The 23,710-nt window shown below is 44.3% G+C and overlaps 1 protein-coding gene across 4 annotated transcripts in view; it reads left to right on the top strand.

Annotated features, from left to right (window-relative positions):
- Positions 1 to 4,669: 4,669 nt before the first annotated feature.
- ARFGEF2 (ADP ribosylation factor guanine nucleotide exchange factor 2) overlaps positions 4,670 to 23,710 on the top strand; it is a 56,896-nt gene continuing 37,855 nt past the window's right edge. For 3 of the 4 annotated variants that reach the window (XM_014609664.3, XM_019484534.2, XM_014609663.3), the window contains exons 1-4: positions 4,673 to 4,940; positions 19,669 to 19,699; positions 21,668 to 21,791; positions 23,018 to 23,164. In XM_014609664.3, coding sequence (XP_014465150.1) covers positions 4,802 to 4,940; positions 19,669 to 19,699; positions 21,668 to 21,791; positions 23,018 to 23,164 — 441 coding nt within the window. In that variant the 5' untranslated portion in view covers positions 4,673 to 4,801. Of the gene's footprint in view, positions 4,941 to 19,668; positions 19,700 to 21,667; positions 21,792 to 23,017; positions 23,165 to 23,710 lie in introns of all 4 variants that reach the window. The other variant, XM_014609665.3, reaches the window with a different exon arrangement.

Below are 23,710 nucleotides of genomic sequence, written 5' to 3'. Positions count from 1 at the left end.
AATATTCTGTCATGTGGAGCATTTTCTGAGCTGTCTAATAAAATCAGTAGTACTACAGAAGCTCACATTATCAGCTGCCTTATATATGCAGGATTGAGAATTTTCACAGAAATCATGAATTGCTAATACAGTTATTATGAAGTGTCAAATTTATCGCTGGTGTTAAACAATAAAATCAATGGAGTTACCCAGGAAATGAATATGGCCCTATATTTCCAATTCAAATTATAACAACAGTGAAGGTACTCCCTATAGGTAAACCTGAAAATTGAACTAAGCAAAGAAACAAACAAAAAAAATCCCACATTGTAGCATGACTTCCAGCAGAATAAATCCAAACTGGGGCTCCAATCCTGCTATGAACGCACTGTCTGAAATATTTTTATAGTGCCTGCATTGTAATTTAGACTTATTCCACATTGTTTACCTCTGTTATTCTAATGTTCTCATCACAATGATATCCAGCTACCAAAGTCTTTGTGTTTGTTACCAATGGTTGTGAACCTCTAGAATGAGTAATCCTGTGATATCATGAGTGCCAGAAAATCTATTCTTGCACTGAACTAATGGACCCTTTGTAGATCACATTTTTGAATAGGTTAACATTTTCTGATTGACCCTTTTTGTATAATACTAAGTATGATTTGCATGTATTTCTTTTCTGCAGTCTATTCTTTTATGAATGCCTCACACAGCTTGATTAGTAAAGGATTTTAATACCTGTTCTATGTTCACATTTCCACCTTTAACCTATAAAAATGATTATATGACGCCTGGCAGTATAGCATGCTAGCATGGTGCCAAGGTTGATGGACAAAAGGCTGTTAGTCTTGTCAAAGCATGCTGAGTCTGAGTCACTTTGATTGTCATCAGCCTGAAACTTTTCCTATAACCCTGAAGTTAATCTAAGGTCTCAGAACATGTGTTTTGCCCCCTACTATGTGATCTATAACTTGAAAATTTAAAACTAGAGTGAGAATCCACTTGCTAATAAAGGATTGTTTTCTCTAAGAAATTTCCTTCTTCCTATTCTCAGTCAGGGAAGTAAGGTCTGTATATTTAATTTTCTCCATGTGTTCAATCACCTCCCTTCCTCTTTACCATTATATGTACTGTAACATCTGTTCATTTCCCTTACATCCAGCTGGCCTTCTCTGTGGATCTGTATAACTCCTCTCCATAGAAGAGAATAGCTTGTGTTGTCTGTATGCCAAAGTTAAGTCTTTCATCCAAAGGTCTCTGAGCATTTTATGAGCATTATTAATAAATGAAGCCTCACAACTCCCTCTCTTTAAAGGAACTAAATATCATTATTTACTCAAAGCAGATAGCAGCAGGGGCCCAGCCAAGAACACGGGGTGTACTGCAAAATATTTTGAAGGAGATTCTGATAGAGAACAGTACATAGGTGGCCTGGGACAATACTTTTTAGGGATGTGGGGGTAGGACTTGATTCTTTGTGAGATTAACACATACCAGTACATGAGCAACTGAAAAAACGGGAGGAGATTGCAGCAAGGAAGATTTAGGCTGGAGACTAGGAAAATGTAGCTGTACGAGTAGTGAAGCACTGGAGTTGGCTTTCTTACAACAGGGATCTGGAGGTTTTCAAAAACAGGTTAGATCAGTGATTCTCAACCAGGGTGTTGCAGCACTTTGGGGTGTCTTGAGATCTTTTCAAGGGTTCTGTGATGTGCTACACCATGTTATCACTGCTAGGTGTGAAAACATGATTTACAAAATAAACCCAGAAATTTCAAATAGGAATCCAGGGTGTGAAAAACATTCTGACTTGTGATCTTTCTGAGTTCCTTGCAACAGAAGAATTGCTGTATTATTTTTCTGTAGCCAATAAAGTGAAAACAAAGAGATGTCATTTTCTGAGGGGTGCCTTGAGTCAAATGAGGTTGTGCCTTGAGTCTAAAAAAGTTGAGAAACCACTGGTTAAACAAATATTTGAAAGGATTAGTTTTAGTGTACTTGATTCTGCTCAGCACAGAGATGAACTTGATCTCTTGAAGTTCTTTCTTGCTGATGTTTCTGTGACGCTCCAATTTTTAGCAATTAATTCTCAACTCATTTCTTTAATGAAAAGGAAACTTCTGACCATCTACCCTGCAACTACTCCAGCAGACATTCCCCTGCAGGACTTCAACTGTTCTGCATAGTTTTGCCTTTTATTACACTGCACATTTCCCTTCAGCAAGGAGCTAAACCTAGTGTTAGCTGCAAGAGAATGGTTATAACTAGCAGGTTTTCTCTGAAGTCACACCCTTTTAGACTGTGACCTCATTACTAATCACACTTATGTCACACCCATTTCTGGACTGGAGATCGCTAAGGAAAACTTGGTCTTAAGATGGCAGCAAGCCTTAAAACAGTTTCTGAAAGATGCATTTTCCACTTCTAACCTTTCACTAATAGCACTGACCAGTCCCCTTCCTATTTGAGTTCTCTTTTAAACATTAATTGAGTCCGGAGTCCAGAATGAGCAAATCTGTAGTAATGTGTTGGCAGTGGGGTTGGTCACGGAGTACCTCTTTACTCTTTCCTCAAAGTCAATATTAAATCAAGGCCATAGGAAGTATCTTTTGGATCTGAGTTCTGCTAACCAAAGGTCCATTTATGCCATTTGGAAGGATTTGCGTAAGCCCTATTGACCTAGATATATTGAGTCATGTAACAATCTAGATAACCTAACAGGCCACAGTAGTTTCAGCTGGATAATGTATGCTTCACTTTTCTGTCTGAGCCCATTGTGTAATGTTGCTGACACAAATGAGGCCATGCATTTCCACGGTGGTTTTAAGTGGCAATCCAAGCATGTGGCAGGGTTGATCTAAGTATGCAGTAAAAGTTTTTCATAGATTCTTTTAAAGAGTCTAGAAATTAATTTTGGCTATGATGGGCTTCTATTGCTGAAGTGTAAACATCAAGAGATGAAAACCCATGGGTTAGCAAAAGGGATTTAGTGTCTAGGATTTTGTATTCTGTTCTTAGTAACCCTGCCTTATTGTGTGACCTGGGCCAAATCTCTTAAACTTACACTTTTAGAGTTTCCTTATGTATAAAATGAGACTGATGCTGTAACAGTTCATTTTACAAAGCATGTTGAAATGTTTAGATTAAAAGGATTAAAAGGCTGCAGAGTAGTATGTTAAGTAAGACCTTAATTCAGCTTTCTTTTCAGTGCTCAGAATTACGTTTGTACAAATAGGCCATGCAATAAATTGTATGGTACACACTAGACAGACAAGGCTCTTTGGGCAAATCTGCACAACCTTGTCTGCCTATGTCCTTAGACCAGCACGGCTACAACCTACATCCATGGTACACACTATTTACATGTGTCACTTTGGGACTGAAAAAAGACTATGTGCTCACCCAAACTTAATGTAACTAGGCTCATTATGTAGAAAATAGCCTATCTTTCTGTCACTGCTGGGGTACTAGCAATCCTGCAAGTGACCCCTCCTGTCATTTTCAAGGCTTTTAATAGACAGTTTCATGTTTGATATTCAAAGCTTGAAAATTACTGGAGCTCACCAGTGTCAGGGCTGCTATCTCCCCTCATTTGCAAGGTTTCTAATAGTAGCTCTGAAACTGCCCAGTTCCTATCATTTCAAGGTTTCTGATAGTAACCCTTTAACAGTTGCTCCCCGGTCACCATATCTGGCACTGATCGTTGTCATGTAGGCAAACAGAGAGCACTGTAAAATGCTGCTGAAAGATGCTACTTGTCTAAGTGGTTTCTATGTGCCCCACTGCTATAGAGGCCATTGAAACAAAATGAAAATTGTAAACAATATGTACGTAGTGTTGATTAAAAATTAATGTTAATTGATTTAGTTGATTAAAAATAAATTTTATTTCATTTTAAATAGACCCTGTTTTGGTTTCTTTAGTTATCCTACTTTTTCCTTCCATTTCTCTTTCTCTTTTTCCTAATGGAAAGAAGAAAGCTAAGGAGAGAGAAAAGGGGGGGGGGGGAACGGGGAAAAAAAATTATTTGAGTAGGAATAGATCAGAATGATTCATTTTGATGAATTAAAAAAAACTGGAAGAAAAAATTAAAACCTCTTTTTTTTTTTCCCAAATGTGCTGAGGCATTTTATGAGAACCTCCATCACATGGCAATGTTGCCCGGCAGCGAGCGGGTTACCGATCTAACGAACCTCACGGCAACGCACCCAAAGGACACGTTCACGGGACTAAGCTAAGAGACCGTGCTGCCTCCATGCCTTTGAGACTGGGGTTCACCCCGTCACGCTCCTGACATGCAACGGCCCCTGCACGTGTCCACGTGAGGGGACTGCCGTGAAGCAGCCGTGCTGGGTTTTGGCCTAGGCACATCCACGCTGTCGCCAGCGGTCAGCACCAAGACGGCGCCTCCTGACTGGGCCGAAGCCTGGGGGCAACAGGACCAGGCCAGTTAGAAGAGTGCGAGTGTGTGTGTGTACATGTGCCTATGTGTGTGTGTATGCACGTGTACGTGTGCCTGTGTAGGTGTATGGGAGAGGTCTATCTCACCACCTCAGAGCTCCCCCTCCCCTTCCCCTCGCCACACCAAGCCCCGCCCCTCTCCCCTCTGTCCCTCCCCATTGGCAGCCGGAGGCGGCGGGGTCAGAGGTCAATCTGGGAGGCGGTGGGGGGAGTGAGATGTCAGAGTCACGTGACGGCTCCAATATGGCGGCGCCGTGTCCCTGGAGCTGCGGCCGCTGCTGAGGGAGCCGCGTCTCTTCCGGATCATGGGCCGTAGCCTGTGAGCGCGGCGTCGCCCGTTCCGCGGGGGGCGGCGGCCATGCAGCCCCCGGCGCGGGAGCAGGACACGCGCACCAAGAGCATGTTCGTGTCCCGGGCGCTGGAGAAGATCCTGGCCGAGAAGGAGGCGAAGCGGCCGCCGCACGGGCAGCTGCGGAGAGCCTGCCAGGTGGCGCTGGGTGAGTGCGCCGGGGGTGGGCCGGGCTCCTGCGCCGCGGGGTCGGGCTGCGCTGCCACGTTGGATCCTCCTGGACTCTGCACCTCCCAGGGAGGATCCCCGGCGAGGGGAGAGGAGGGGGCGGGCTCGCTCCTCTCCACACACCTCTGGGAAGCAGAAGCAGGCTGGAGGCATCTCCACAGAGAGAGGAAATGCTGCAGATCGTCCTTAGGCTCTTCCCACCCTGGTGTCCCCCCCGAGTCAGATCTGAAGTGGGTGGTCGCTGGCTCCTCAACTTGATCAGCAGCATTATCTATCCTGCTGCTGCTTTGACATGTGCCGTGTCCTTCCAGCCAGGCAGCACTTGGAGGTGGCCATTTGTGTGGTGTCAGCTTTGGGGGGGCACCTCAGCTGCTTTCTGCGTCCCCACTGCTTTATTTTAGAGCTGATGGTCTTCCTGCAAAAGTCATTTGCCGTCTAACCAAAGCTGTCCCCGGCAGTTTTGGTTGTGTTCCTATTTTTGAGGGATCACATCAACTTGAAATCAAATTGCAGTCGGTATTGCATACTGGATACTTGAGTGTCTGCACAGGTTTTTTGCACCCTTGTCGTTGGGTTTTTTCTGTTTTTGTTTTTTTTTTCAAAGTTTGTATTCCCTATTACTGTGCAAAAGACCCAAAAGGGAGGAAAGGACTAACTGAGTAGGCAGGGAAGAGTGAAACTTTACATTTAGCAGGATACAAAGTCCTGTTAAATGTAAACAGACAGAAATAGTGATGCTGGCTTCTGCTACTTCTCCCCCACCCTTGTACAACAATACTAGGTGTTAATTGCAATGACAGTATGAGAAGAAGTATATATAAGGGGTTATACATACTTACAGTAATGTGGTAATTTTGATTTATATATATGGCCTGAGCACTAAATTAGGAAAAGGGCCCTGTGCTGTCCAATACACAGAAAAGATCTCTGCCCTGAAGAATTCATAATCTAGGGCTTCCATCCAGCAGCTGCATCTGTGCGCCCAGATAGATGTGTTCTTGGACCTTGTGACAGGACTAAATAATAATGTGTAAAAGACAGAGTGCGGAGGAAAGAACGAAGGGAGTTCTTGAGATAAGAACACGTGTCCGTATATATATGAGATGTCATAATTAGCATTATTCCTTTTTTTTAAAGTTTAATCCTATTTAATTTATATTGATTAACATACTTGCTGCCTACTGGTAAGCATGTGGGTTTTGGTTTCTCACTATTCTCATTGCTTTCTTATTTGTAGCTTTTGAGATAAAACAGAAAACTGAAATCCTCTCATGAAATCAACCAATGTTACCTTAAATTATTTGTTTTCTCTTTCACTGGGATGGTTCTGCTAATGAATAAATAGTAAAATTGTGCGGGTGTGTTTTTTCTTTTCTTTTATTAAACTGCAAAATTAAAAAAAAAAAAAGTGTAAAGATAAATTTGTGGTTGAAGATGATGGGTTTATTTAATATAATTAATGCAATTCCTCTTGCTGAGAATCCAGTGAGGGTGATATAAAAGGATTCAAAGTGTTGATGTGGATGTGTGAGGGAGAAGAAGATAGTGGTGACAGGTATCATGAAGCTGAAATATATACTTGAGTCATCTAGTCTAATCCCCTGCACAAAAACAGGATGTGATCTTCCTAAACCATCCCAGTCAGACTCATGAAAACTTGTCCATCCCTCTCATGAAAACTTGGGTAACCTGTTCCATTGTCTTACTGTTTTGACACTAAGGAAGTTTTCCCTGAGTTGTATTCTAAAGTTTTTCTGCTGCACTTCAGATCAGTTGTTGCATCTCTCTATGGCAAGGGAAAAATGTTTCTCTTTCCTTTACAGCAGCCTTCCAAATATTTGAAAACTGATATGGCGTGCCCTCCTCACCAACTTGTGGTAACTGTTCTTCAAATTAAACATACCTGCTTCCATTCGATTTCCAGCTTGCTTTTCAGCCTCTTTTTAGTCTTCATTGCTCATTTCTGGACCCACTCCAGGTTGTCTATATCCTTCTTAAGACATACTGCTCAGAATGACTCCGTGTTCCAGCTGAGGCCTGAGCTATGTTGCTACTCTTACCTCCTGTGTCTTTCCTACAGTGCTTTTGTTTAACTTTCTTCTTTTCCTTTTTTGTCAGTTATGGCATCTGCAACAAACAAGCTGGAGTATAATTATTCTAAATTCCATTTATTATAGTAGTAAATTGTTAAATAAATGAAGGTTTCTTCAGTTAGATGAATTACTGGTATGCTAACCTACAAATTTGTAAGTGAGGTTACAAAACACTTTTATAGATGTCACTTGTGCTACCCATATGATTGAAATACATGGTGCACCTAGGGTTGGTCCCCATCCTAAATAAGTGGGGAGGTCCAGGCCCTCTGTTCATTTGCTCTTAATTCCTTATTAAGCACCTGACAGAACCTCTCCATGTTAAATGAGTAGATATGAATTATGTAATAAGTTAGAACCATTTAGCACTAAAATAAATAACTTATTCTAATATCTAATTTTAAGACCACACTTCTGTAACTCTTGTGTTTATATATGGGCTCAATTCAAATGAACTTTTAAATTCCATTGCCACTCTTAAAATCAATGGACAGTTTTAGAAGATTTGACCAAGTAATGTGTCATATTAAATTGATTTGGCATTGGGGCAAAGGGGAGCTTGATCATGCTTGGCTGGTCCCGTAACACTAAATTATTCTGCCAGTTATATCTATCTGAGCTTCATATATCTCGGGAATTAAGAAATCCTGTAGATACACTACAAAAACCTACAGAAAGGCCCCAAAAACCTCCTCTTGCCCCTGTTCCTTGTTATATTGGTGAAAATCTAATGGGAATAATACTTATCTGAAATTCTGAAACAACAAAAAGTAAATATAACATTAGTCTGCTGATGAGAGGATGGAAATTCAAATGAATTGCTACATTACAATTAATGTTGTAGTTACTCTTATTCAGAAGTGGAGGTACTATTTCTCTGTAATTTAAAGAATTTTCTGGCTTTTCTGACAAAATTCCTACTGTCCCCAGTTAAACTCAGGCTAATATATTTTTTTTAGGGACTGCAGAACTACTGATGTCTAGCATAAATTCCATGAAGGGAATGAGAAACAAATCATATATTTAAAAAAAGGCCAGAGAGGAATGAAAGGGAGTGTCTAAGGCATGTGAAATGTTTTGCTTGCTATGCCCAGTAACACAATTAGTTCCTGTAGACTTTTCAAAGTCTGAGGCATAGAGCATTGGGTTAGAATAAATGGAGTTTGAATAGATTTCTTCATTCCACCTTTTGCTTCAGTGGTGGATGTAATAGTTGCAGCTTGTACTCATAGTGCCAGTAAATCCCAGGAGAGACTGGGAGAAATGGAGCTTTTAAACAGAGGAGGCTTTCTGTTGTGCTCTAGGGAACAGTGTACATAGGAAAACCAATTTTCAATAGACAAGTACCTAGTACTTTCTATATAAATAGTTGTTTGATAAACATACTCTAGATATGAGACTCCTGAAGAGTTACAAAGAGACATAGAGAAAACATATGACGGCAGTTAGGGTGGATGCAAAGCCAGTCATACCTCTGGTTGAAGTGATACTTGGCAACAGGCTGTGATAATCTTCTCCGTGGATCCTGGTTTTCTCTGATTAAAAACCCACAAATCCACGATTAAAATGAAACATCACTAATATATATAGGTATCAGTTGAACACAATGTTTTATTGATATATTTACAATTTTTAAAGCAACTGGATGCCTACCAGTGCCTCAGTCTCCGTAATAAAATAAATTCTAAATACCTGTAAATTTTAGCATTTCATTTTGGGTTTTTTTATCATGGAACATCAGAGCTTCCCCTGCCTCCTTCACTCACCAGGATGTGGGTCCAGCTGCAACTGTCTCCTGCCACTGCTTTGTGGTGCTGAGCAGCCCTGACATACCAGTGCCCTGCCCATGTTACTGCCCCTCACTTCCAAGCCACAGCCTCCAGCCCTGCTGGAGGGGACCCCCACCTGCTGGAGATATGGGGCCAGGGACCCAGGTCTGCAGCCCTCTGCAGCAGTGCCTGAGCTCCAGCTGCCACCTGTGGGAAGCAGCAGCTGTTGTGGCAGAGCACCGTGCAGAGATTGATTTTCCTCCCCCACGAGCGACCCAGCCAGAGCAGAGCCAGGGTTATAGGGGAGGCGGGTGCAGGCTACCTGCTGCAGGCTTGGGCTCCCTGCCCTGCTGCCCTCCCCCAAGGGCCCTTGTAGTGAAGCAGGCAGGACCTGGCACAGCATGGCAGAGCAGAGTGGGGCTAGGCAAGGAAGCTCATTGCTGCCGCTGGGAGCCCCACACCGCCACGATGAAGGACCCCTTGCCTGCCCAGCAGCAGTGAGGGCACAATTCCACTCTGTCATCCGTGCTGCTGCCACTGTACTAGGTCCTGCCTGCTGGGCTGTAGAGACCCTAGGGTGAGGACAGGAAGGTGGGGATCCCCAGTCCCACAGTGGGTAGCCCGTACCTGACTCTGCCCTGTGCACAAATCTGGGGACGTGTGCCCCCCTCCAGAGTGCATGCTGCAGCAGGGAACCATGCCCTTCCTCCCCACCCCACCCCAGATGAGCTGCCATGTCTGTCCCACTCCCTGCCCAGGCCCTATGCCTGTGCGTGGCCCCGGGCCCCACAGCAACTGGGCACTAGCCCTGCCCAACTCCCTCCCTCAGTATGGGGGCCTCCCATTCCCTGCAGCCCCTTTCAGGCTGGAATTCTGCCAGCCTGGAAGGGGAAACCCACCACTTCCCCATGGTTTTCTCCTTTAAAGGAGAAAATCCAGGTTTTACCGCATTTTTCTGTGGCAAGTGGAAAAACCCTGTCCGGGTGTTTTAAATGACAGCCAAGTAGCGTGATCTTTGCCAATGGAGGAAACAGTAGGTATTTTATATTTGATGTTTAAGGCTTCTGTTAACATGTGCTAAGGTAAACCTTTTATAAAATCAGATTAGCCAGGACACACACTTGCTACCTGTCCTGTATAACCTTCTGTGGCATCCTTGAATAAGAAATTGCAGTGTGTAACATCTGTACTAAAATTCACAATCCAGTTAGGTAGCCTGTTAAAACAAAACCCCAGTCTTAAGCTCTGACTTCTTGGAGATGTCTACCTAGCATTCAGTGTAGACAGCAGATGGGTTGTTTTGGGGTTTGTTTTTTTTAATAATACCTTTTTCCTAGTGAAGACAAATGTTACGGCCTCTTGGCCAGCATCTGTTGTGGAAATTGGAGCCAGCAAGGTGTGTCATGTTGGCAAAGAGAGGGTCTTGCATCACTACCAGTAGGTTTCTCAAGAGGGCTGGTAAGGTGTTGTTTGCTCTACAGACTTATCTTTGTGTTAAGCTTTTTTTGATTCATGGAAACCTGAAAATGTGACTGTTACAGACCAGCAAGCACACCGTAGTTTTGCTGTGTTTTAAAGACTTTTTCTTTAGAGGTGCATTGCTTGATTTTCTGTTTAAAGCTGCACAGCTTGCAGTGATGCATTGTATGGGAGAACTTTATTTTCTCCTGGAGATTATGAATGTAGAGGTTTGACTTTGAGGGTTCTCGCAAGTCAGCTAGTGCAGCCAGTCACACTTTGCATTTGATACTTAGTCTGCAGCCCAAGTGCAGTCACAGTATGGATCCTCCACAGCTCAGTGACATGCTGTTTCTGTGGCAGCTTTCATATAGCTATGGCTTTGTTGAGAGGCAGTGCAAGAAGTTGCTAAAGGCCATGTTAGGTATTCCAGCTGAGGTTGTTACCTAGAGAATGTGAAGGCATGAGATTGAACAGGGAATGCACCAACTGCAGAAGGAGCTGCGGGAAAAGATGCTGTTGTGAATAGATGCAGTCTCTTATAGTGATTGAAATGCTTTTGGTTCAACAGCTGTTCTAGAAATGACCTACAGCCAAAGCAGGGACAGTATATTGTGGAGATGGGTATGTGGACATACCCATCTCCACAATATTGTGGACCCAGAGCTGTGCAAGGAACTTGTGCTGCCCCTGGATATATGAGCATAAGAATGAGAATGGCAGTTACAAGTTAGAAAAGCACGGCTTTCCCCTTTTGGAATTTGACTGTGGCTAATTTAACTGCTGGCAAGTCCCGTGGACATTGTGGTGATGTGGTTTGGCAACAATTTCTCTATCTTGCTACGTACACTGAGTTATTTGTGTATGAAGCTTTAAAATTGTTGTGTACATACATGGCTCACTCTTCTTCAGTTTCCAAGGAGGTATATTGTCAAAAACCATACTATTCATTTGTGGGGTAGGCCTTGGTAGATCAGCAGTTTGGGAAACCTTTTTCTAAAATAGGGGTTTCTAACCCTCGGACCGCGAAGGGTTGGCTGCCAGTCTGCAGGAGGGTTGGCTGCCAGACCGGAAATTCGGAAGTGACTGGCATACTGTGGACCAGCAGCCAACCCTTTTTTTATACTGAGTATAAAAAAGGGTTGGGTGCCTGCTCACAGTATGCCTGTCGCTTCCAGTCCACAATTTGCCGGTCCACAGCATAAAGAGGTTGGGGAACCCCAGTTCTAAAACACTGGGGAAACTCATCCAGATCTTAGCTAGAAAGCTGTTGTTGAGTAATGTAGGATTTGGAGGCTAATGTCTTTGGGGCTCCAACATGAAAGGTACTTTTTGTCATTTAAAAAGAGAGTGGAGACTGGCAGGAACAGTTCATACTACAGCAAGACTAATGAGTAGCAGAAATTCTCCGCAAAAAAAAAAAAAAGTCAAAGAGATTATTGCAGTATCAAGGGCACACATTAATCCTAGCCAAGTCTCTGCAAGGCCGAGATTCTTAAGAATTTTCCATCTTAAACATACTGTTTGAAGAATAAGAACAGGCAAAAAAAAATCTTAGTTTCTATGTATGGCCTTCTGTATGCCTCGAAGAAGCAGACACTTGAATGCAAAAATTAACATTCACTAGTCCTTTTCAGTTTATATAATAACAGAGCTTTGAAGTTCTCTTAACTTTCTCTTCTAAATGCTTCTCAATAAATCAACAACTATTATAAATTGTACATTTTTATTTTAAGTGTTTAAACTTTTAGCAGAAAATCCAGTTCTTTGGCAGGTATCTTTTTCGATTTCTTTTTAGGGAAAAAATTCTAAAATAAGTTACTTTTCCACTAGAAACTTTTGTTTGAATGTTGCTCTGATCTAGTTTCTTGTGACTGAAATGTCTCTAGAGTACGGCTTGGCCTGATACAGACTACAGAAAGATTTTTGAGGTGTCCAAGCAAGGAAAAGCCTTTTTCTATGCAGTGGTATTGGCAGTAGGTTTGGAGGGATTGACTTTCATCACTTCCTGGCAGAAATTAGTTTTGTCAAAGTGTCTGTAGCTGATTGAGTGGGGGTAGGGGCATGGAGAAGGGAAGCGGGGAAAAGGTGATTGCTGAGTATAACCTTAAGAGTAAGGGTCAACCCAACTCAAGGAGGTGCCTGGATGATATCGTGGGGCTGGCCATCATTTTCACAGGCTGATTGTGGTGCCCCCTGTGGCAGAAATGCCACCGTCTGTGCCCCTCTCCAGAGATTTGTCTCTGCCAGCGGGAGAGGCTGGTGTTGAATCCCTCGGGGCGGGGATCTCCCTCCCTGCCTACATGACAAAATCCCAGTGCCTCACGTGTGGATGCTCTGGTCACCTGGGGAGAGGGGGGGAAAAGCCCAGCCCAGGCCCAGGTAGCCAGTGATGCTTTCTAAATTGGTTGGCTAGTGGCCAGCACTGGCAGCTTCCACTGGACTGGGCTGCTGAGGTCAGAGAGGTTATTTAAAGGCCTGGGCCAGGAAGAAGAGAAGCCATTAGCCATGCAGGCATCCAGGTGAATCTGAAACTGGCTCTCTCCTCATAACCGCATGCTCAGAGTGCCTTGCCTCCAGAGGGAAACTCCAACCACCTCCGGATGATGCGAGTGAGTAAGCTACTCGAGATCAGGCTAGTTATTTAGTTTACAGTAACTCAGCTGCGTGTTTAAAAGTCTACCATCAGCCACACGGGTTTGCTCTATGGGATTCCTTTGATATTCCTATGATACTGCTCTACCTTTTACCCTGTTTCCGCCCTACCCCCGAATCAATAAAGTTCTCCTTGTGACCGGTGTGGGAGACTTATTGAGGGGTGGGTCTAAATTATGCCGAGGAGGCCCCTTAGGTCTGTGGACTAAGGGAGACTTTCCTAATAAGCCCCAGACTTGGGGAAGTGCCCCAAGTGCTGGTATTGGGTCCAGTACCCATTGGACAATCAAGCCTGTGTTTTCCAAGGTGCGCAGAGCCAGAATCGAGTCCAGAGCCTTGGATGGTGGCAGCAGACACCCCAGGCTAGCGGGTGTGCTCCAGGGAAGGGGTGGGCCAGACGTGTGGCACCCCCGGGAGGCACTTGGAGCCTGGAAGGTGGTCGGGCGCAGTGAGGGGTGGGCGGCTCAACGCAGGAGCGCCCCTTACTGGCCTGCCACACCCTCCCCGGCCAAGGGGCCTCAGTGGCCCCACCCCTTGACACTAATTGGTTGCAAGGACTGTCTGTCATTTGTCCCCGTCACCCATTGGTAGAGAGGGGCAGGACCGCAAAACAGGCAGCATTCTCAGCCAATCAGCAGTGAGGGGTAGGGGTGATAGTCATCTTGGGCTTCCCTTTGGTGTCGCCCCCCCCCCCCCCCCCCCCCCAAATGTGTTACATGGCTAGGCTGTAGTACCATGGGGACTGCTGGCTTACTTTGGGGAGCTAGCTTTTTATTTTTAGTCAGGGTTTTTTTGGTTTTTGGTCTGGTTTTTTTTTTTTTGGTTTTTTTTTTTGCAATTTCCACAAAATCACAGTTTCATTAGGTCCCTACCTACGAGTGGATAGCTTTAATATGATGCCCCTGAAATGTAAAAACAGAGTAGTTTTAGTGACTGTTCTCTGCATCTCTCAGTATATTTGTCATACTTGAATGCTGGGGGCAGAGGGGAGAGTGCAGTAATTAATCTAAATACAATATACTTTTGTGCACTAGGAATACAAGTGACACTATTAATAAAATGTTATAAATAGAAGCATGAAGCATGTTGATAATAAAAATTAATAAAAAGTTGTGGTCAAACAGCTGGTGCATAGCACTAGCATTTCTTTTTGGTTTTGCTAAATCAAAACTTTTTTCCTTTTTTAATTAAAAAATTTCTGGTCCTGATGGGGAAAAAGAGAACCACTTGAATATGTCTCAGGGCAGATTGCCTGAATCTGCTCATAACAGACCCATCTCAGAGAAGTGTGAAAATACGTGTCGCTTCAAGAGGGCATGAATTCTGGAGCCAAAGCTTAATTGAAATGTTAACGTTAACTTGTGTCATTGCTTTAGAAATCCAGGTCCTGGGATTGTGGGCATAGCTTGAATACTACTTTTCTTTGCCAAGTCTCTCTCTTTGGCTTTGGTATACTGTACTAATAAAGCCTGTGCAAGTGTTTTAAGCATTCTGTCCCCATATGCACAAACAACTGGCCAATAATAAAGATTTAGACCAGCATAAAGATGAGTGAAACAGGTGCTTGATCAGTAATTTGTTAGATACTTTTCCATGATTTAGCTGCCAGAAAAATTTGTGGCATGCTCTTAGTGTAGCTTTGCCTGCATAATTATGCCTCCTCTATCTAGATTTCCTTATTGTGGCATCTAAATCCCAGAACTAAGGATCTTAATACTTTTGTTCATAAAACATTTGACTCTACTGCTTGTTTAGCCTCTGTTCTTTGGCTTCCTTTATACTTCTTGCAAATGATTTCCCATGATTTACCTTTTCCTTTCTTAGTTATATTCCACAAAGGAATTCATAACAGGGTTAATATTGAGCTTGGAAGAGTCAGGACTGAGGTGGTGTTTGTAGCAGCTTTCTCTAACAACAAAGGAAGTAGCAAAGGCCAGTACTATTCAGTTAGAAATGTCATTTTCATCAGTCAGCAAATAATTCTTTTCTGTTACCTGCAGCAGTGTTTTGGGGGAGGGGAGGGTGGAGTAAGCCCACAACTCTTATCCTTTTAAACAAAAGTGATTATATGCAAGATAAGGCAGTTGAGCAGGGGAGGCAAAGCTGAGATCAAACATGGTTTGAACAATGGAAGGCTTGTATTCCATCCTATTTGTGAGCCAAGTATCAGCTAGCGAAAAACATCTAATATAATAAAAGCCTTAGTCTGTCTGTCCGTAATGCTTTTGCCCAACTGTGCATGTGTTGATTTGGCTGGGTGGGTGGGTGGGGCCAGCTGAGTTCAAACAGGAGCCCTCCGTGGCCGCCACTGCCTCCTGCAACCTCCAGTGCGGCAGCTCCTTCCATCCCACCTCCACAGAGGCTCTTTTTAAGACTCCCTGCTTTTTTTAAGCCCCCTGATCACTGTCCAGGTGGGTTTTTTTTTAATCTGCCCAGATGTCCGGGATTTCCCTTTGCTCTGGGAGTAGGAGCAGGGGGAGGGCAATGGAAGGCAGCAGGGAGCACACAGGGACATGCTTGCAGCCATGCGGTGCTCCCTGCTGCCTCCGATCGCCTTCCCTGGCTCCCACCCCTGCAGCACAGCAAAATCCCAGATATGTGGTCAGGGCAGGGGGAGCAGCGGCTGCAGCTGTGACAAGTCAGGGGGGCGGGGAGGGTTGCTTGTTTTCCAGCGGGGGGGGAAAGGGGTGAGGGCCAACGGGGGCAGCACAGGTGCCAGTGCCTGTACTCTAGGGGCTGAGCAGCCACTGCCTGGGGAGGGGGGACAAGGAGCAGGGAAGAGGGAGAGGGGCTGTGGCCTGGCTGCCTTGCAGGGCACTGCAGCCCTATCCCAGGGCGGGAGTGGCACAAGCCTCCCCTCCTTCCCTCAGCCTGCACTGGGGCTGGACATGCTCCACCACTGCCTGTGTGAATTGAAGCCACCGTGCTCCTGGTCAGGCAGGACGGGGACTGAGAGGCACTGAGGTGGGGGTGGGGGACTGTGGGTTGGGAATGCAGGTCACTGGCAGCATCACGGGGCTGTGGGTCGGGAGCGAGGGGGCACCAGCAGGGACAGGGAGGAGGGGCTGCAGGCTGGAAGTGAGGGGCACTATCATGGCCCAGGGGGCCAAGGTACTGCAGTTTGGTGAGTAAGAGGCACTGGCAGGGCTGGGGTCAGTGGGTTGGGAGTGAGGGGCAGCAGCTGGGCTGGGGGACCTGTGGCTTGCCAGTGAGGGGCAACAGAATGGGCGGGGCCACCCTTCGGCACCGGCCATGTAAATACTCCTTTGAAATCCATCATTCATGACGGGCAGTGGCCAGTATGAGAGAAGTCTCATTGTGTTAGAGAGACTTGAACAACTCATTTCCAGGCATGATGGTTTCAGCGAGTGTTTAATCCTTGACTTTAGTTAACTGTATATAAAAAGAAAACAGTAATTTTCAAACAGTTGAAAGGAAGGCATTTTAGATGATTGCGTCAAGTTCTTTTGTGATGAACTGGACGTTTAATTTGCATTTTAGTAACCTGTTTCATTTTTCAGAGTCACCATGAATACAGATTCTAATTCAGGGGTGGGCAAAATATGGCCTACGGGTCAGATCTGGCCTGCCAATTGATTGTATCTAGCCTGTGACTGCCCCTGTGGTGCTTTGCTTAGGCATGTAGTGCCTTGCACGTGTCCCCACGGCCACCACTGCTTTCCTGTGTTGCCTGCTGCCTGGAGGGGTGCAGCAGGAGGAGGAGGAGCTGCTGGAGGTTGGGGGGAGCCGAGCAGTACCCAGATGACTGCAGAAGCAGTGGGTGCAGCCCCGCCAGGAAACTGCATACTGGCCCAGGGCAGTGCCATCAGTGGATCTGGGGCAGGTGTGGATGGGAGGATGGTGTAGGCTGCTGCAGGCAGGAGCAGGTGAGGCTTGGTCTCATGCGGAGTGGTGTGGGGCCAGCTGCAGGCCAGAGGGGAGGGAGGGACACAGATCACACCTGCACCCTACTGCCTGGGTGGGGTGAGCTCTGCTGCACATGTACCCTGTTGGCACTTGGGAATAGAGGGTCTCTAATCTCAAATATACCCCTGTTACTTACTGATTGTTCTTATATAAATTGCTTTTTCACGCTGCTTTCGCATTTTACAAATGACAATAGCACTAACTCACTGATCTACTTCTTGGGCATTCTGTGATAAGTTCTCATTTATTTTGAATAAAAAGGATATTCAAAGGCTATATATATACATGTAAGGAACAAGCCATCATCTAAAATGCTGACTTACTCTACCAGGCAGTGGGCTCCCTGTCTAGCTGTACAAACTGAGCTGCTTATACAATAAGATTCTGTGGGTGTATCTACATGTGTTATTAATCCAAAGTAGGCTTACTGCACAGTAAAAAGACTGTGCAGTAAGCCTACCTGGGAGCAGATTTGTTCACAATGGGAGAAGCCTGGTACAGGGCTGCTCCTGCCCTGCTCTGCCCCCTTGCAGCAGCCAGGGGGAGCTCCAAGCTCCTCCTGGGTGCTAGCCCAGGGGCTGGCAGGAGGTCTGCCAGGGGTAGCAGCAGCTGTCTCCTAACCCCATACACATTGGGAGGGGTCGTGATATGCACAAGGCCAGGAGACAGCTGCTGCAGAGCTCTCCTGCCCCCGGCACTTGGGGATAAGCCCCATGCCCAGTGGGGCTTTGCAGTGCAGCCTGGGGCTGTCCAGAAACTGTCCCGTTCTGGGGCATGTCCCTGCCAGGCTGTGTGGAGAGTTCAGTCCTCGCTTGTCCCCCAGATTAGTCAACTCTGCAGAGGAGCTGGGACAGGGGACAGAGAGCTCTCCAGTCTTGCTGATTAGCTCCTGTGGGGAACTGGGGAAATGAGCAGCCCCAGGACTGAGGGTTCCCTATCCCCTGTGGCTCCTTGGTGGCTGGTCTGACTAGGAGCAGATTTGTTCCTGGACAGCATCTACATGTGTTTTCCTGCTCAGTATCTACTGCACAGTTAATTTTACTACCTGTTTTTATGGACTAGCCAATTGTCCATCAAGATTGACAGGCGGGGGGGGCCGCTTCCCTCACCCTCACCCCTGCAGCTTCAGAGTTGGGCCCATTCTGCCCCCCCACCCCCCACCCCCTTTGGGGCTGTTGTTGGGGCATGGCAGCAGCAGCAGTGGTGGGGTGCTACCACCATGCCCCCTCATGCCCTCTCCCTCCCTGTCAGATTTTGTCAGGGCCTGGTGTCTCCTCGCTTGCTGCTCCCTCCCCCCCTCCCCCCCCCCCCAACATGTCAGGCCCTTCCCTTGCTTCTCATCCAGTTGGGGGAGTGCAGGGGAATGGGCCTGCTCCTCCCCTCCCTCCTGCTCCATTGCCACTGCCTGCAGTGAGTAGAGGGGTAGCAGGCCAGCTGTGTTGGCCTGGCTGTCTCCCCACCCCTACTCTATCCCCTGTGTCCCCGCCATCATGGCAGCACTCTGCCACACCATCTCCTGTCTGAACACTCTTGGAGCACTCTGGTTGTTTGGTTGTCAGTCAGTTGGAGTGCAAATAAAGCATTATGGACAGACAGACAGACAGACTAAGGCTTTTATAATATTAGAATAGTAGCTAATTGCACAGTAGACTAATTTTACTGCACAGTAAATATGAGTACATGTAGATGCTGTGCTTTGCTGCTCAGTAGACTACTGCACAGTAAAGTATCTGGTGTAGATGCACCCCATGTGCATTCTGTCCTTGTCTTATGCTGCTAATAGCAATAGAAAATGTTAGACTAGATCAGCTAGATGGGTCTTATTGCCTGTGTTTTGTTTGCGCTAGCATTTCCTAGAAAGTGGGAGAAATCCTTTTAAATTTTTCTTCAGGTGAAGTCCAGTAGTGGATCAAATTCTCGGGAGGCCTAGTGAGCCTTGAGGGTTTGATTTGAAAGGAATTGGAATGAGAGTGGAAGTATTTGTTAACTAACTATTTTGGCATTGCTGAGAAACTTGCATAAACTCCACAAAAACAAAGTTGGGAGATGACGTTCCAATATTTTAAGAAATGCCATTGTATTTTTCTTTAAAAATGGGACTGCTGTTTAATGAAGCATGGAAGAGGTTCAACCTGTTCAAAGTACTTTGAGAGCTTTGCTTGGCAAGTCAAACTCTCATCAAACTCTAACCAACTGTAGATGCCACAGAGAGGCATTGCAGTTGCCATGTGTTCTTGAATTACATTGTGGGCCAAGTGGCCCAGTATATAGTATCTGCACTTGAACTTAAGAGCGACTCGGGAGAAAAATATTTGCTGTTCTACATAGGCTTTGTTACTCAATGTGGATGGTGTGTTTCAAAGTCTACCAACAGGTAATATCTGCTGGCTGCTAATAGTAAAATCATAATCATAGTATTTGAGTCCTGCAGGTGTCTCAGCAGTTTTCTCATCTCCTGTTTTACTGTCATTTGCATAATGACACTTCTGAGAATGAGGAAAATTTATTTGCTTATGTAACTGGCATTGTCCATTGGGGGTTGCAAAGAGTAACTATGAAGTGAATTGCCTATCATTTGGACTTAACTTTGTAACTGGAACTAATATGGCTAATAGTAGCAACTCAGTGGAGTTATGGTCCACGATTAGATCCAAATGCTACACTAATAAAAATAATCATATTGGGATGTTAAATTGATACCACTTTCAGCAAGGTGATGAAGTCTCTGTTGATACTTCTGGAAGCATCATGCTTTCCATGGGGTGCTGCAGCACCTTCATTATTCTTTCTTTCCTTTTTTCCCCAGATGAAATAAAAGCAGAGCTAGAAAAGCCAAGGTAAGTGTCTAATTTCTACATCATGTTACAATTTTTATTTTTGACCATTTGTCAACATCTACATGGTAGTGAATATGCAAGTATCTAAGTAGTAATAGGTGCAAACAAGTTATTGGAACAAGTTTATGAATGTGCTCCTGGCAGAACAGGGTGATGGGGGGGGGGGGGGGGGGTGAAATGTCCTAATTAGGAAATACTTGTGGCCCTGGTAGTCGAACCATAACTGCTATTGTAAGTCAGATTATTGCTACACTTCCTCAGGATGTGGAAAATTAGCATCCTTTCTTTTAACTGGATTTTTCCTTCAACAGATTATGAAGAAATTGTGCATGTTAATGAAGTACACTTGGTGTCTCGTGTGTTCAACTATGTATGCTATTATTTGTCTGGACCAAAGATACCAGTTCATAAAAGTGTTTAATTAGATATCTATTAATCAAGTCTCTGAATTTCTTTCTAGCATTATCAACTTTGAATTTGAATTGAAACTGAAAGGTGGGATGGTTTTCATGGAAGAAAGTGTATGGGGTTTTTGTATGAGATCATGAGCACTTAAGGATTTGGTGCAAAACAAAGTATTTCACTAGAGATTTGTACACTCCACAAGCTTTTTTCAGGATAGCAGAAGATGTTTAATAGCTTAGACTGTGCTTTTTTACTCGGACTATATTAGTTGTCTAATAAATTATCAAAATATAATCCAGAAGCTGCAGTTTATTTTTTCTCTGCAAAGTTGGAGAGAGCAATTGTTAAGGCCTGTTTACTACTTATCTTTAATAGGATCTGTTTCTAATGAAACACTTTGACAGCAAGGTGAAAAAGCATTATTGATTTCAAAATGGATAAATAGCAATCAAAACTTGTTTGTGGAACTCAGTCATGAAGATCTGTCCTTTGTCTTGCTCAGATTTTAAAGGCATCATTGTCTTACCTAATTCTGCTACTAAGAGTAGAAATATTTATCTTGGTCTCAGTATCCCTCCCCACCCCCCCAACTTGCAACCTGGAATTCATACTTCGCCCCCAGCTTACATATCAGGAATTCATACTTGCTTTCTAAAGAACCTACAAAAATATGGCCTGCTGGCCACAGACCGAGCATTTCATCCATTTATTAGCTCTCTGCTTCTCTTGGAAGTTAGTTGATATCCAACTATTTTCAGTTAAATTGGCAATTTAACTAGAATAACATGAAATATCACTTTGTATGGTCCTTTCTGTACCTGCTCTTCATGGCTGCTACACATGTGCTCAGAGGGTGGGCATTTTATTTAGAGTGGCTCCTGGACAGCTGCTCTAATTAAAATGGCTCACTGTCACATTTATTGGGCCCCTGTTCATTTCAGAATGGCTGTGGGATGCCTTATCTAAAGCTCATTTGATGAGGTTTAGATAAAGCGTCTCTGGCCATTTTGAAATGAGGGGGCTTTATACACATGATGGCAAGGTGATGCTGGAGCTTTCTAATTCGAATGAAGAGCAGACTCAATTAATCAAGTCTAAATTAACTTCTTCACCTTTAACGATTAATCAGTACTGCTGTGACACATTCTAACTAGAACACGAATGAGTGTGTCTGTAGGCACACTTGGAGAATCACTGAGGAAAGAGTAGGCTTGTTTTCCCCCCTCCCTCCCCACCCCCCACTTCTCATTTGTATTTGTTAAAATTAGGAGCAATTCTACTAAAGCCATGATATCTTCAAATAAAATGCATGGAAAGTGAATCGGGTTTGTGTGTGCTATTGGTGATGGACATATCAAAATGAATAATGGAGAGAGAACTTAAAGTCTGTTTTTGGTACACTGCTTGTAGTGTGATTTGATAAAAGTGTGTGTTTAGTTCTTTGGGGACAAATCTGCATGTTCTTTACATAATGCTGACTCAAATGGCACAGAGCAGTCATTTTGATGTGGAGGAAGTGCAGTCATTTTTAGGACAATTACTTTTTTTTCCTTCCTAACTCAGACAAGGCACTGCTGCCCCACCAAAAGCAAACTTCATTGAAGCAGATAAATATTTTCTTCCATTTGAGCTGGCCTGTCAGTCAAAGTCCCCACGTATTGTCAGTACCTCACTGGACTGCTTACAGGTGAGTCTTCTGTTTAAACTTGAATAATATGAGACATGGGCAGACTGGCAGGTATAAAATCTTGACATTCACTGTAGAAATCATTAGGGTGAAGGAGTTAGTTTAGCCAGGATGCATACAATTCCCGAGTTGTACTATTCTGCATTTACATATGTACACGTAAGGCTTTACAAAACATGGTTGAAACTGCTCTGTGCTGAAAGCGGACATTGTTAAAGTGGGAAATGTGTGCAGTTTCCCTTGGGGTCTTCCCCAAAAAAGGTCGCTTTCATTTGGTCTTCACTTGAAGAAGTTTCTGAACTGAATAAATATGCATCAACTGCAGATTCATTTTGTTTTTGTGCGTTTCAACATTTTCTGTCACCGTGTAAAGCCTTTTCCATAAAGAGTTGCAGCAGATACAATAGCCCCATTGGAAGTGCTTGTATCAAACTCAAACTGCCTTCTAGCGGTTACTTCCAGTCAATTGAGTTTTGCATGAAGGATTGATCAGATGGTTGGATTGTGTTCCCTTGTCTTCTGTCTCAAATGAGTTTAAAAAAAAAATAACTTCTTAAACAGAATTAGTCTGTCTGGTATTTTTAAAAACGAGCCCTTTGAGTTGTTATTAATGTCAGCAAATGGTGATTAAAGACCTATATTTTAATGGCTGTAATGCAGATTGATATGATGAAGTCCTTTTGCGTCATGCATAGCAATTTTAGACTGGCACATTGCTTGCAAAGGAGGTGCTATATTGTATCAATATGGAAAAACAAGTTTCAAATTCTTTAAAAGTGTAGTCTGCCTAGAACAGGTGTGGGCAAAGGGGAGGATCTGACTGGTAGCTGGACTCCATTTCCCAGCAGCCCTTGCCCACATCACTGCAGCCAGTTTCCATGGAAGGGCTGTGATGGTGTGGGACTGGGTTTCCATGGAGACTGGCCCAAACTTTGCTGGTAGAGGGTGCGTGGCTGGGCAGAGAGCTACCCTGGGACTGGGGCTGGGATTTTGTGGTGATGGTGGTCTGGAGCTGGGGCAGAGCCATGATCCACTACCTATGTGCCCCAGGGCATAGACCTAACCAAGTAGATGGGTTCATATTTTGTGAAAAGTCAAGCGTCTCCTCCTAGAACAGTCCTGTTAGTTCACGGAATCGTATACTAAAAAAAGGGCTTCTGTGTTACCCTGCAGGTGTTTGGTACTTGACAATGTGTGATGTTCTAATTTGTATTATCTCTGCTTAGAAACTCATTGCTTATGGGCATATCACTGGCAATGCTCCAGATAGTGGAGCTCCTGGAAAACGCCTCATTGACCGGATAGTGGAAACCATTTGCAATTGCTTTCAGGGACCTCAAACAGATGAGGGAGTTCAATTGCAAATAATAAAGGTATTTCACTTTGCTATTTCTACGTTTACTTTAAGAACTTCATTTGCTTAATGGAAGATTCCTTCATCCTGTGCTTTAAGGTGCGACAACAGAGTTCTTAAATCTGGTACTTCATTTAAGGACCAGTTTCTCCACTTGTTGCACTTTATCCTAGCCATAGGCATTTTGGGAGGCTGTCAAATCAGTAAGGAATTGGGGGGGTAGAAAAGAAACCACCAGGGTGGGGGTGGAAAGGAAACCACAGATGAATAATGATGATCAAACTATAAAATCAGAGGTAGCTGTATAAATGGCTTCTAAATTTCTTACCTCTCTGTGTGATGAAGCCTTGACGTGCAAGTTTCATGTGTCAGCAGTTGAGAAGAGGAATTGGCTGCTAATCCTCTTGGCTTTTCCCTAGGTTATCATTAGTCCATTTCTCCTCTTATTCAGGACTATTTGGGTATTGCAGTTGATGGTAAAGAATTATTGATTTGGTGAATGTTGAATAATTTGATGCTAAATTGTTGAGATTTCTCTTGTCAAAGATGGGAATCATCAAAATAA

This window comes from Alligator mississippiensis, chromosome 9 (assembly GCF_030867095.1).
Source record: "Alligator mississippiensis isolate rAllMis1 chromosome 9, rAllMis1, whole genome shotgun sequence".
NCBI classification, from domain to species: domain Eukaryota; kingdom Metazoa; phylum Chordata; order Crocodylia; family Alligatoridae; genus Alligator; species Alligator mississippiensis.
This window is presented reverse-complemented; position numbering and strand designations above follow the sequence as displayed.